Genomic DNA, 13,477 nt, shown 5'->3' on the forward strand with positions numbered 1-13,477 from the left:
AAACACTTTCAGATACTTGGGATGGAATATGGAATAAAAGAGAAATTAGTCAGAACACTAAATTAGCTGTATACAAGACAGTGTTCAAACCAGTTTTAACTTATAGATCTGAGAGCTGGGTCAGAAGTAAAACACTTGACCAAAGACTGGAGGCTGCAGATATGAGAGTCCTGAGAATGATTAGAGGCATGAACAGATGGCATTAATGGCAATATCATATTAAAAACAATGATATTAGGAAAGAACTTGACATTGTCAGCATTAAGGAATGCGTTAGCAGAGCTAATCTCAGGTGGTATGGTCACTTAAACAGAATGGGCGAGGAAAGATTAGCAAAACAGTGTTCTCTGCCAGGTTGGCAGGAAATCAACCCAGAGGAAGACCAAGATTTAGGTGGATTGATATGGTACAAAGTGCCTTAGACGATAATTAAATATGCATAATTAAACCAGATCTCAAAGAATATATTACTAAATGACAACTAATAAATGAAAGGTTGTTGACAATCACTATAGATTTTAAACAACCAAGTATTCACTGTAATTGTTGCATATGGTCCAAACGATAATGCTAATAAAGAAATTAAAGATGAATTCCTCGAACTCTTACAAAAAAACAATTGAAGTTCAAATGCATATCATACTACTAGGAGACCTTAATGGCTGGGTAGGGAATCAAGTAGATGAGGAAACGAAACATATGTTGGGATCACAAGAAGAAATAACCCGGAATAATAATGGAGAAAGAATAATAAATCTTTGCCTTACAAATAATTTAGTAATAGCGAATACTATGTTCAAGCATAAAGAAATCCATAAGTTTACCAGGGAAGAGCCCAATATAAACAAAAAATCTATAATCGACCACGCCATCATAAGCAAATTGTACTGGAAGTATACAAAAAATCCAAGAGTCTATAGAGGTCCTGAAATAGGCAGTGACCCCTACTTATTAGTATTGGAAACAATCCATAAAATAAAAGTTGAAAAATGTAGAAAAAGTAACAAGGAAATAAATGTTAAGATAAAGAACTACAAACTAAAGAAAGAAGAAACAGCTTGAGTATAAAAGTAAAATAGAAGAGAAGATGAAAGAAGTAGAAAAAGGGATATATGAAGACCAAGATGTAGAAAACCTATGGTACAGGTTCAAAACACTTCTTCTAGAACCAAGCAAAGAAATTCGTGGTGTATCATTAAATAATAAACAGAAGAAACATAAAACACCCTGGTGGACTGACGAACTAAAAGAAGAAATTAAAAAGAAAAAGCAATTATGGAAGAGATATATAACATCAAAGCTGCAGGTTGATAGAGAACTATACAACGAACCAAAGAAATAAAGTTAAAACCTTAGTGAAAGAAGAGAAAAGAAAATGCTGGGACGACTTCGGACATACTTTAGAACAAAATTTTAAAGGAAACCAAAAACTCTTCTATAATGTTTTAAGAAGAATGAGGTCAGAGAAAGAATGCCCCATAAAGTTTATCAAAAATAAGGATGGAAAGTTACTCACAAATTCCGAAGACATCATGGAAAGATGGAAAGAGTACTTTCAAGAATTATTGGAAGATGCAGGACATGGAAAAAATAGAACCCTAAGCGCAAGACACACAAGCAAAATAGAAGATCAGAGTGAAGAAATTCATGCAAATAAACTGTTAGCAGCAATAAATAAAATAAAACTGGGCAAATCAGCAGACCATGACCAAATAACACCAGAAATGGTAAAGAATTTAGGAACGAAAGCCAAACACCTATTCAATGTTGTATGGAAAAAGAAAATTATTCCCAAAGACTGGGAAGTAGCTATAATAATCCCTATATTTAAGAAAGGAGACAACCGCAAATGTGAAAACCATAGAGGAATTTCATTTTTAAGCGTTCCAGGAAAATTATATGCCCATATTTTAGAAGCGAGGCTTAGGAATCAAATAGAGGATACACTGGATGAAATGCAATATGGCTTTCGAAAAAATAGAAGCACGCAGGATCTTATCTTCAGTCTTAGACAAATATCAGAGAAAACATTGGAATATGGAAAAGAACTACATTCATGTTTTATAGATTTTGAAAAGGCCTTTGACCGATTTTCCAGACTTAATATGGAAAACATTAAAGAAAAACAAGATAACTTAATAGCAGCCATACAAAGCCTCTACAAAAGTAATAGAAATTATGTAAGAACCTGTAATAATAGATCAAAAGAATTTGAAACAAATGTAGGAGTGAGGCAAGGCTGTATCCTCAGCCCTCTTCTCTTCATCATAGTAATGGATGAAATTTTAAGGGCATGCAAAAACAAAAAAGTTCCACCTAGGATACAGGAAACTGAAAGAAACCAGGATTTCACACATGGCTTTTGCAGATGATGTAGTGATCCTAGCAAATACAGCTGAAGACTTGCAGTACAATATCAACATTTGGTATGAAGAAACAAAGAAAAGGAATATGACCATAAATATAAATAAAACTAAAACAATGATCATATCTAGAAACCAACAAAAACACATAATAAAAATGGAGAATCATCAACTGGAACAAGTCCACTCCTTTAAATACTTGGGATCATATATACAAGAAGATGGTAGACTAGACACAGAAATTAACAACAGGATAAGAGGGGGAACAAAGCTATTCTATGCAATGAAAGGTCCACTTCTAGATAAAAAAGAAGTCACCCAGAATATCAAAATGGCAGTGTACCGTTCAGTGTTTCTACCAACATTAACATACAGTTGTGAGTCTTGGTGTTTAACAACAGGAAACAGAAATAAACTACAAACAATTGAAATGGAATATCTCAGGAAAGTGGCACAAAAAACAAGACTAGACCGAATAAGAAATCAAACCATGAGAGACAGTCTTCAAGTTGCACCTCTGAATCAATTCATAACACAAGTCCAAATGAGATGGTTTGGACATCTTAATCGAATGGAAGAAGGAAGAATAGCAAAAACTGTATATGAAAAATTGGAAAAGAAGGGAATTAACTGGAAAGAAGAAAAACAACAATCCTTGGACAGGACGGCATGGAAATCTCTTTGGCAAAATCTCGACGCTTAAAAGCATAAGAGATCATAGACAAAGAAGAGGCGGTAATGATGTAAATTTTTCATGTAGTACTACCATATTCTGTACACCCCTTGAGGGTACATGGCAGGAATTTGATGATGATATTTCTATCTTCTAATTCACTTTTTACTGTATCAATGAACCTATATATTATTATTATAATTATTTGATACCTCCAGGGAGTCCATGGACTCATCGAGAGAGGGCACCAGGTCTACAACTCCGTCTCCACCATTCAATCACAACTACACCAACGCCATCTACCGCCTACCACCACTGGTATTTCCACAGACAATCACAAACATCCATGCCCATGGCAGGATTCAAACCCACAGCACTTTGGCTGGAGAGCGGATATGCTATCCACTCGGCCAACCAGGCTGGCCAAATGCATCGGCCTTGGTCTTTCTCTGGGTCTTTTTCCTGCCAACCTAGCAGAGAACCCTTGTTTTGCTAATCTTTTCTCTCCCATTCTGTTTAAGTTACTATATTATCTTAGATTAGCTCTGCTAATGCATTCCTGGATGCATTAGCAGAGACAATGTCAATGTCAAGTTCTTTCCTAATATCCTCATTTTTAATATGATATTGCCATTGATGCTATCTGTTCATGCCCTTAACCTTTCTCAGGACTCTTATATTGTGGTCTCTAGTCTTTAGTCAAGTGTTTTACTTCTGAATGAGCTCTCAGTTCCATAAGTTAAAATTGGTTTGAACACTGCCTTGTAATAGCTAATTTAGTGTTTTGGCTAATTTCTCTCTTATTCCATATAAATTTATTCATAACTTCCTACCATACTAGCTTCGTTGATTCTGTTGTCTATTTCCATATTTAATTTACCATCTTCACTAAAAATTTTGCGTAGGTAGCCTAAATGTTTTACTTGTTCTGTAGATTCTCCATTCACTCCATGCAGCGGTAGTGGTCATTAGTAGGCCCAATTAAACAGCATTGTGTCTCAAATAAAGGAAGTCAGTTCTTATATTATCATTTTGTTTTTGTTCTTCCAGAAGTGTCCCTGCCCCGATTAATAACAAGTGGACCAATTAACCAGAATCTAATCGATATAATATCACAAACTTGTAACTGTATCTAGTAGTGAAGGCATGGAAAAAAATACCTAATTTTTCTTGATCAAGACTAGATCTTTGATCCAGTCCTTCTGCTCTTAGATCCTAACTTCTACAGAGCACCCTGTTTAACCATAACAGATAAAGAGACATGGACAAGGAATTCACAACTGGAAATGAAAAAAAGGAAACAATTTATCTTTGCATACAGTAGACAGGGTTCTGAACAGATATTAGGATCCATTAGCTTTTAATTTTTTCAGGAAATGACAATGGATACTAGAAAATTAATTACAAAAAACTTTAACTTTCCTATATTTCAGCAATGTTACATTGTCATCATCAGGGATACTGAAACAAACAATGATATGTAAACACAGGCACTGATACTGAGCAAATGAGGCTGAATTCCTTCCTATATTTAGTAGTGGGCTAAATTGGGTTGTCTTGACCATTAGTTGACGTTTTTAAAAAGGTATGCTTCCCAGATTTGGGGCAGTCTCAAGCACACAAATTTGTTGAGGTTTGGAAAGTTTTTCAAAGCTAAGGCAGATTCGATGAATAGTCTTTCATACTTTATTTGCTGCAGTATAATAGAGTGGCCTTCTTTCAGTGTATTCTGTGGTGGGTGTCCAAAGAATGGTCAGCAAATCTTGAGTGGCTGTATTGGTGGAACTGGATGTAGTCCTTGTGTTTGATATCCTGATATTGGCAGGCCTATCTGTTTGGTGGTAGTAAGACAGTTTATATTGTGAATGTGTGCCTAGTATTTAAGATATGGGAAGTGCCTTGAACTGTCAGTAATTTATAAACATAAGGTGTCACTTAAATGAAATAACTGTTGTTGTTGTTTCTTAGTCATCAGTTGACATCAGGCATCAGTTTAAATGTAATATTATTGCTCCTATCAGTTGCTCTTTTATGATATCACAGCAAACTAAAATGAAATATACTATTAAATATTTATTTCACTATTTACCATGTTAATGCTGACTCCCAATTTTTATTGTCAATGAAATCATAACAAATCTATAGAAAACTGATATCATTTTATATATAATGTTGATGGAAAGGATTAAACCAAACATGTAATTCCATTTTATATATAACATGAAAATAATACCTTTAAGCTAGGTGATACACCAAGTTTAATGAGCCACTCAACCTGCTTATGAAGTATGATGTTCAATGCTTCAGCAGTAATCCAAGTGTCTCCTGAATGTTGTTCCTGATTTTTATTTTTATACCTCTGGTGGCCATGTTTGCTCTTTTGGTTGGAATTAGATGCTTTGTCACATTTTTTTTTATCATACTGCAGATGTTTAAAAAAATAATAATAATGTTTAGTCAAATTACTATAAACCAACTATTAGGATTTAAAGTATTCATAAATCACTGGGACAACAAATTATACTAAAATGATTGCTATTCAAATAACATTGTATTTGCTTCTCAGAACAACAAACATAGGAGTTCTGAGAAAAATCAGGTAAGTGAACAGATAGTATCAATGGCAAAATCATGTGAAAAATAAAGATTATCTTTGATCACCTTATCAGAGTTTCGGTATCCAGAGAGTTCATCAAAAAGGTAATTCATTGAAAAGACAATTAATCGAATAAACAATTAATCGAATAAACAATTAATTGAATGACAATTCGTTGAAAATGCAATTCATAGAAAAAACAATTCACTGAAAATTTTAAATTTTCGAAAATGTTATGATAAAAGTGATCCATTTAGAACAAATACTGAATCGTGCAGATTGAGATAACAATGCTACTTTAATAGGGAATAATTATAGAACAATATAGTTTCTTATTGTCTTTCTTGTCTGATAACTGTTTCACGTCTGTTCATGGGACTGATTTGCCTGTTTCCAGGAGGAAAAGACCAGCTTATGCAGGCTTCATTATTATTATTGTTACTAGTAGTAATATGCGACTTCAATACAGCAATTATTATGGGATGAATTTTATTCATCCCATAATAATTCAAATAGAATTATTATGGGAATAAAAGTTTCAAATAGTGAATCTGATTCAGATTCGCTATTTGAAACTTTTACAAGAAAATGTCGAAACGTTCCAGTTTTCAGTTCAGCTATACTCAGGACAACAAAGAAATAATGTGTCCAAATTATGTATTACAATAACTCTCTGACTTAGCAGAATTAGCAGAAGTTGTTGGTACAAAAAGCTGTCTGCCGGTTCAATTTTTGTTCTAAATGGATCAGTTTTATCATAACATTTTTGAAAAAAAGTTTTGAATGATATTAGCAATTCCACTTTGGCTGGATCAATTTAATGAAATTTTAGTTAATATTTTCGGTGAATTATTTTTTCTATGAATTCTATTTTCAGCGAATTGTCATTCGATGAACTGTTTTTTTCAATGAATTTTCATGGAACCCAGAGTTTCATTATAAATGTGGCGTGGAATGTACCTCTCTGGTTGATGAAAATGACCACGAAGAGTGATTATCTGGGTGATTGTCTGTTATATATGATATTTGTGAGGGTATATATAGTTCCACATATATCCTTATATGTGGAACTACAAGGTTGATGATTATATAAAGACAGCTTACAGCTGTATCATTATTATTATGATTAACATCTGACCTACATAGAGTCAGAGACTCACAGTGGGAAGTACACACACACAAAGCTCATCCAACAGTGCCTTAAACTAATTCAATCTGTTTACATTCAAAACACACTCGCGCAATGCATTCCACTTACCAACCACTCCATGCAAAGAACTTTCTCCTCACTCCTCTGATCACACCCCTAGTTATACAGTTTTCAGAGATGGCCTCTTGATCTAATCCCCCTCTCCAATGCTAAGAAAAATTTCTTCCATGTTATCCTGATAACAAAACCTGACTAACTTATATATCTCAATCACATCCTCCTCCTCCTCCTATTCACAAGGCTTTGTAATTTACACTCTTTCAATCTGTCTTCATACTCCATTCCAAAAACTATTTACAACCTTTATGAATCTTCTGATGGACCTTTTCTAGCATGTCTCTCATCACCATGAAGATCCAGTGACTAAATCTATGCACAATAATCCATATGAGGCCTGATCAAATCCTTATACAATGAAATCATAACATCTTCCTTTTTGCATGTCAAGGTCCTCTGCATTAATGCCATGTGACTTCACAACTTGTGTAATGTGGGTCTTAAATTTCAGGTCCTCATTCACCACTACCACTCCTTGACCTCTCATCTATTCTACAACCTTTAAAGTTTCCCCACCTCAATAATGGTTGGAACCGGTCTGGGTAGTGATTCTTCCCATAATGCATAGCATTATACATGTCTGCAAGGAGATGTGCTTTGCATTATGGGATACTAAGGCAAGTGATGCAAAGTCATACCACCTTTGTCATGAGTTGCCCAAGTCCTGAAAGATACTTCAGGTGCAAACTTTGTTTGCTTACACTTGGATAATGGATTAAACCAAGTATATAATTTCTTGGTATCTTTAATTTATAATATAACCAAGTGAAAAACTTTCGACAAGGATCTCTCTTAACAAATCCATGGTGAAACCACATAAAATACTGCTGTTATTAACCTTATGTCACTGTATCCTAGTTACGTCACTGCATTCTGATTCTCACTAATCTCTTCAGTACCTCAACCACAACTCTGGATATACAGATTGGCCTATAATTTGTAGGAAAAAACTTATCACATTTATGCAGTGTAACAATTTTACCTTCTTTTCACTTTCTTGGAACCTGTGCTGTTGCAAGACTCTTATTAAACAGGCATGCCAATGCTACTGCTAATTCCCTGGAACATTCCCTTAAGACAGTGGTGATATATCATGAAATCTCACTGCCTTATTGAAATCAGGCTTATTTATTTCCTCACATACCTCCTGCTCACTCACAATTAAGCAGTCATTTCCTATGTTCTCTATACTTGAGTTTGTGATGATTTCATCCTGATGAGGATGAAATTCCTTTATAAAATGTTCACTGAATACCTCAACTATGTCTTCTGCAACAATTACCATTCTAACATTTATTTCCATTAACATCATCTTACCATAATCATTTTTGCATCTACTTGTCACATATCTGAAAAACTAAAATCTCATACTGTAGTTCTGATCTTACCAAGTCACCTTCTTGGCTTGCTCTTTTATAATCCTCATTCAATTTATTGCTATCATTATTCATCTTGTACTGCCTCCACAGTATCTTCTTCTCCCAAATCACATCACTCACAGCACTACTATTCTTATCTACAACTATTTTAGTCTCACCAGTTATTCTCTCTCCTGATCTTTTGCTTCACCTCTTACTTCCTCTGCTCTCTTGCTCAAATCACTCATTGTTCCTTGCAGCAATAGTCTCTCTCTCTCTCTCTCTCTGACTCACACCAAATCCATTCAAATGCAGTTCATCACTACACTTCATGCAGTACCCTCAAATTCCCATACATTCACAAACTCCACTCCCTACTCCTCCCACAGCTCTGCCAACATACCATTCATGATCCCTGCTCTCCATCTCAACTCATCATTATCATACCTAGGCAACACACCAACGACCCTTCCAACTACACTGTTCTTTCACTCTCCGCAAAACTTTCTGATATTCATTCTTAAATTATCTTTATATCAAGCCAAGTTATTTGTTCAAACAACTATCACCAACTCGCTTGCTTCTCTTATCTAATGCATCAATATTCTTGCTAATTCTTCCTCCAGAGAAGTGAGGAAACCCTACTCATGATCACATCTAAAACTCTGAAAACGATCAGATATAAAACTGCCATAATTAAAATCAGCTTTCTCTTGTTCCCTGACCCAAGTTGCTTATATATTTCTTCATCACCACTTTCTACATTCTCTTGTCTATAGCAGTATCCAACTAAATATCTCTTCCTGTAAACCTCACACCATACTGATTCAAAACCATTGATGCTATTTATATCTCATATCTCTTCTTTCTGCAGGCATAATTCATCTGCTATTATCAACAGCACTCCCTACCCTTCCCTTCTTGTGTTTTCTATCCTCACCAAAAACATCTCATACTCTTCCATTTCTATTCCCATCAGGATATCATCCTTATTCAACAATGTTTCACTTATTTGAATAATTTTTGAGTGAATAAACTTGATTAATAAAACCATTTCTTCCCTATTATTTCTGATGCTCCTATATATATATATATATATATCCATTTGTAAATAAACAAAACACAGCAATGCACTTTTAGGTCTATAACTAATCTTGACCATGCCACTTGTAGATTATAATTTCCTCATACTTAACCATTCCCAACTGTCTTTATCACTATCCCTTTAGATTCAACTACATCCCATATATCCCAAGCCATGCCATTCCCATTCTGACCATCCTCATACACACATTCACTACTACTTCCAACATTCACTTTCCTTATAGTGTGTCTCGCTGTCCACCCTTACTCCCTCCCTCCCCCATTTTTCTGTCCATCTTGAATTCTCATTCTATTATTATCACTCCCTATACTACTATTCTCATTTACAATCACTTTAGTCTCACCAGTTTCTCTTTTCTGATTTTTTGCTTCACCTCTTACTTTCTCTGCTCTCTTGTTCATATCACTCACTGCTCCTTCTTGCAGGAACAGTCTCTAACTGACAATGCAACCTCTCATTTTTATACATTTACATCCTTCCCTCACATATATCCCACACGTTTACAAACTCCTCTCCCTTCTTTTCACACATCCCTGCCAACAGAGCTTTAAATCTATTAACTGATTTTAATCTATATTAAAATCTATTAATAGAGATTTTAATCTATTTATTGCAATAGGCATCACAACTGTTATCTTAAGTAAATGTGATGCCAGCCTAGAACTTTATCTCTGTGAGTTCACTTTTCCTGAACAGGCACACAATGCTTAGAGTCAAAGTGACTATCCCCAAGAGTAGCTCAAGAATTATCAAGGCTTTTATGATACAAACGGTGTTCACATAATGTTATATTCATTAGGCAAGACTGTAAAGTTTCACATATAAATAAATCCTTTAATGTTTTTCATTCCATAAGGAGTGGAGCTGTTTTCAGTTTCATAAATTTTTTTTTTTTACCTATTATATCAGATTTCTTCAGAGAAAGTTACTTTAATAAAGCAAAGTAGGCTGTTTTCTTTATAATAATTTCTATTTTTTTTTTTTAATGGAAGACTGATAAATACATCTGTATTTCTCCCCCAACATCACAGACAAGTTTGTAATACAGAAGTAAAAGAACATCTGCTATTAATCTGGGTAAATTATGTTGAATCTTTCTTACTTATAATGTAGGAGGCAAGGAGGACAACATATCTATCAAAGCACAACATAAACCTAGCAGTTCTGGCTTTCTATATTTTTCCCTCCTGCATTCTCAATTAGATATTGTCAACTATATGAGGGTTTAGGCTTAGGTGCTGGTTTATACTCATACTAAAATTTAATGGAGTGGATAAATCACAAAAAAAATTATTAAATTCTTTCTTCCACAGTGTTTTGTGCTTGTTTTTGTGTGTATTATTACAATTTTAATATTGCATTCCTGAAGATGTCTCTGTGACAGAGACAAAATACTGGCACGAGTAGACCTGCTATTTAATTAAGTCTCTTCATGCTGGTATCCATTCCATTAAATTTTAGTATGAGACACTCTACTATACTACATCTATACATCCTCATAAATATTTTAGGTGCTGGGTTATTACAGATTGGAGAAACAACTATAAATATATATTATCATCATAGCAGTCATGAGACTTATCATGGTAGGTATACTTTATAAACTACAATATCTTATCACTTCTTAAACTCATTCATTACCCTTTCAGGCACTGAAATTCTGCTTGTCCATCATTCTCCATGCAAAAAGCTATACTCATGTTCTTACTTTTCCACTCTCTTGCACAACTTCTTGAGATAATCCTATGTCCTTGTCTCTCTTTCCCATTGAAAAACTCAAGTGATCATTTGGTGCATACCTCACAGTGGCTAAAATGTTTCCATATTAAATGTTCACTTCAATCAATCAAACTCTACAAATTGCATATCCCAATCCATGCTTATAGCCAATCCACAACCTTCACATAATTTTTGTTTCTCATCTTTGTACCCTCACTAAAGTTTGTTCTTTCCTTCTTTCAAATTCCTACTAACCAAACATGAGCAAAGTAGTCCAGATGTGCTCTGATCACATCTAACAAACAAACAAACATACACACTCCACAACGAATTTAACAGACTTAGGAGAAGCATTCTCTATGGATGCTAGTATGAATCATGATTATAATATGCAATGATTAAGAGAGTTTCCAATATCTTGGGAAGTTTCTCACAACCATATTTATCCACATTAAATTCAGGTTAATTAAACTGCAGCTGTCCAAAGTTAAGGACAGCTGAGAATGAAAAAGCTTTTCATATTCATCACAGTAAGTTTAAACATGAGAAGCTTTTTAGTCCCTTTTGATTCTGTGGATAGTGTTCAAGGCATTGGCCAATAGAGTAACCATCAATAACTATAGATGTAGCAGATGTGTTTTTTATTTATCATTCATACAGATGTTCAATGATCATCTAGTCTGCTATAACGGGCTAACTTGCAAGAATAAAGAATTTTATATACAACAGGAAATCAGAAAGAAAGAAGTTGGTCCTTAGAGGAATTGATTAGGATAACCAGTTTCAAGTAGCATTTCTTTTCTTTTCTTTCTTTTTTTTTTTTGCATTATTTTTTAAATTCTAGCTTTTTTATTCCCCATTGCATAGAGAATACTAACAGCAGTACTGTAACATGTATATCAAAAGACTGGGGATCGGGGAGGATCAAATATTCTGTTAATTCTGTAGAAACTGCAAACATTAGAGAGATAATACAAATCAAGAAAATTAAATTTTTTTTGTTATACTATTTTTCTTCTATAGGTGATTAAAATTAATCATAATGGGCACCTCATTATCCAGAGTGATAAGAAATCAATAGATTAGGAGATGCTAATATGTACATTATCTTCTCATTCCTTCCAGATTTTTTTTTTTTTTTTTGCGCATCTCTTATATTCACAATTACCTTCCTTATAAAAGAATTAATTTTCCATCTGTTGTGATGACTTCTCTTTTAATTCTATGAGGGTCGTGAACGAGTTAAGTGCGCTGCCAAACAGTGTGAGTGTTTCGTTTGTCAATGAGTTCAACGAGGTGTGATTGGTAATGTGTGGATAGTTTGTCTCCTGCAATGAGTCTTCGCACTCTATAGAGGTGCTCGTATAATATTTTTTTTTATAATGAAAAGAATGAGTTTATGGTATGAAATCTTAATAATTTACTTAATATAAACTTAAATATTCAGTAATTCAAGATTATAAATGTACACATAATTAAACAGAAACATAGCGGAGGGGAAGACAGTTCCTGGTCAGAAGTGTTGATACTAAAATTTCGCAAAAACTTACAAACATAAAGCAACGCAAACACAAGAAACCATCTTCTTGTTCTTTTATTTCATCACTCCAACAAACTTGACAACGTTGCATAACAAAAAATTGACGACACTAGATGATAAATTGAATCGCCCGCTCCGAATTAAAAAAAAAATGTACTAATTTGATCCTCGAAAGTTGCCAAAAAGAAAATGTAATTAAATTTACTGCTGATACACTTTTATGTTATGTATGCTTTTAAATGTACGTTGCGAATTTGTCTTATTAAATATATTTATCCAATGCCTTCTGACTTCACGTGAGTATGAAAAAAAAAAAAAAAAAATTAGCACCAAGATCGTATTAACACAGAATTTACAACATTGGGAACTAGATATGCTACACGGTACAATTCCCTGTCGTTAACGTATTATCCCTTGTCAAATTTCGGCTATAATTCTACAATGTTCTCAAAACGAGCAAAAACTCATATACTTATTCCAAAAATACAACAAATGACGTTATAATTTCTTCACCATCTTTTTTTTTTTCTGAATGTTTAAATATTTTACTAACAAATTATATTTGAAACATTTATAGATTATACATTATCAAAAAGTGTTTTTAAAGAGAATTGTTTATTTGTATCAAAATCAGATAAACTACTCTAAAAAATATAGAAAAATATCTGTGCCTGAAATCCGACAGGACTATCCGAAAGTCTTTGTCATTATTTGAAGGACATTTATGCATTCAGGTGTAGACTTTTTATGTCCTGTTCCTGCTCTGCAGATGAAGTTGATCTTCCCACATTAATCTTGGACGTCCGCGGTCTCTTCTTCTTGGTTTATATTTATATGCTAATTTGGGAATCCTATT

The 13,477-nt window shown here is 33.9% G+C and overlaps 1 protein-coding gene across 2 annotated transcripts in view; it reads right to left on the reverse strand.

The window, feature by feature from the left end:
- LOC150092340 (sodium- and chloride-dependent GABA transporter 1-like) overlaps positions 1-12,911 on the reverse strand; it is a 247,537-nt gene extending 234,626 nt beyond the window's left edge. For both annotated transcript variants that reach the window (XM_090414964.1, XM_090414963.1), the window contains exons 1-2: positions 12,632-12,911; positions 5,270-5,458 (exon numbers count right to left, since the gene is read on the reverse strand). In XM_090414964.1, coding sequence (XP_090271090.1) covers positions 5,270-5,458; positions 12,632-12,712 — 270 coding nt within the window. In that variant the 5' untranslated portion in view covers positions 12,713-12,911. The remainder of the gene's footprint in view (positions 1-5,269; positions 5,459-12,631) is intronic.
- Between the last annotated feature and the right edge of the window lie 566 nt (positions 12,912-13,477).

This window comes from Typopeltis vanoorti, chromosome 26, assembly GCF_054136105.1.
Source record: "Typopeltis vanoorti isolate ZY-2024b chromosome 26, IOZ_Tvanoo_1.0, whole genome shotgun sequence".
NCBI classification, from domain to species: domain Eukaryota; kingdom Metazoa; phylum Arthropoda; class Arachnida; order Uropygi; family Thelyphonidae; genus Typopeltis; species Typopeltis vanoorti.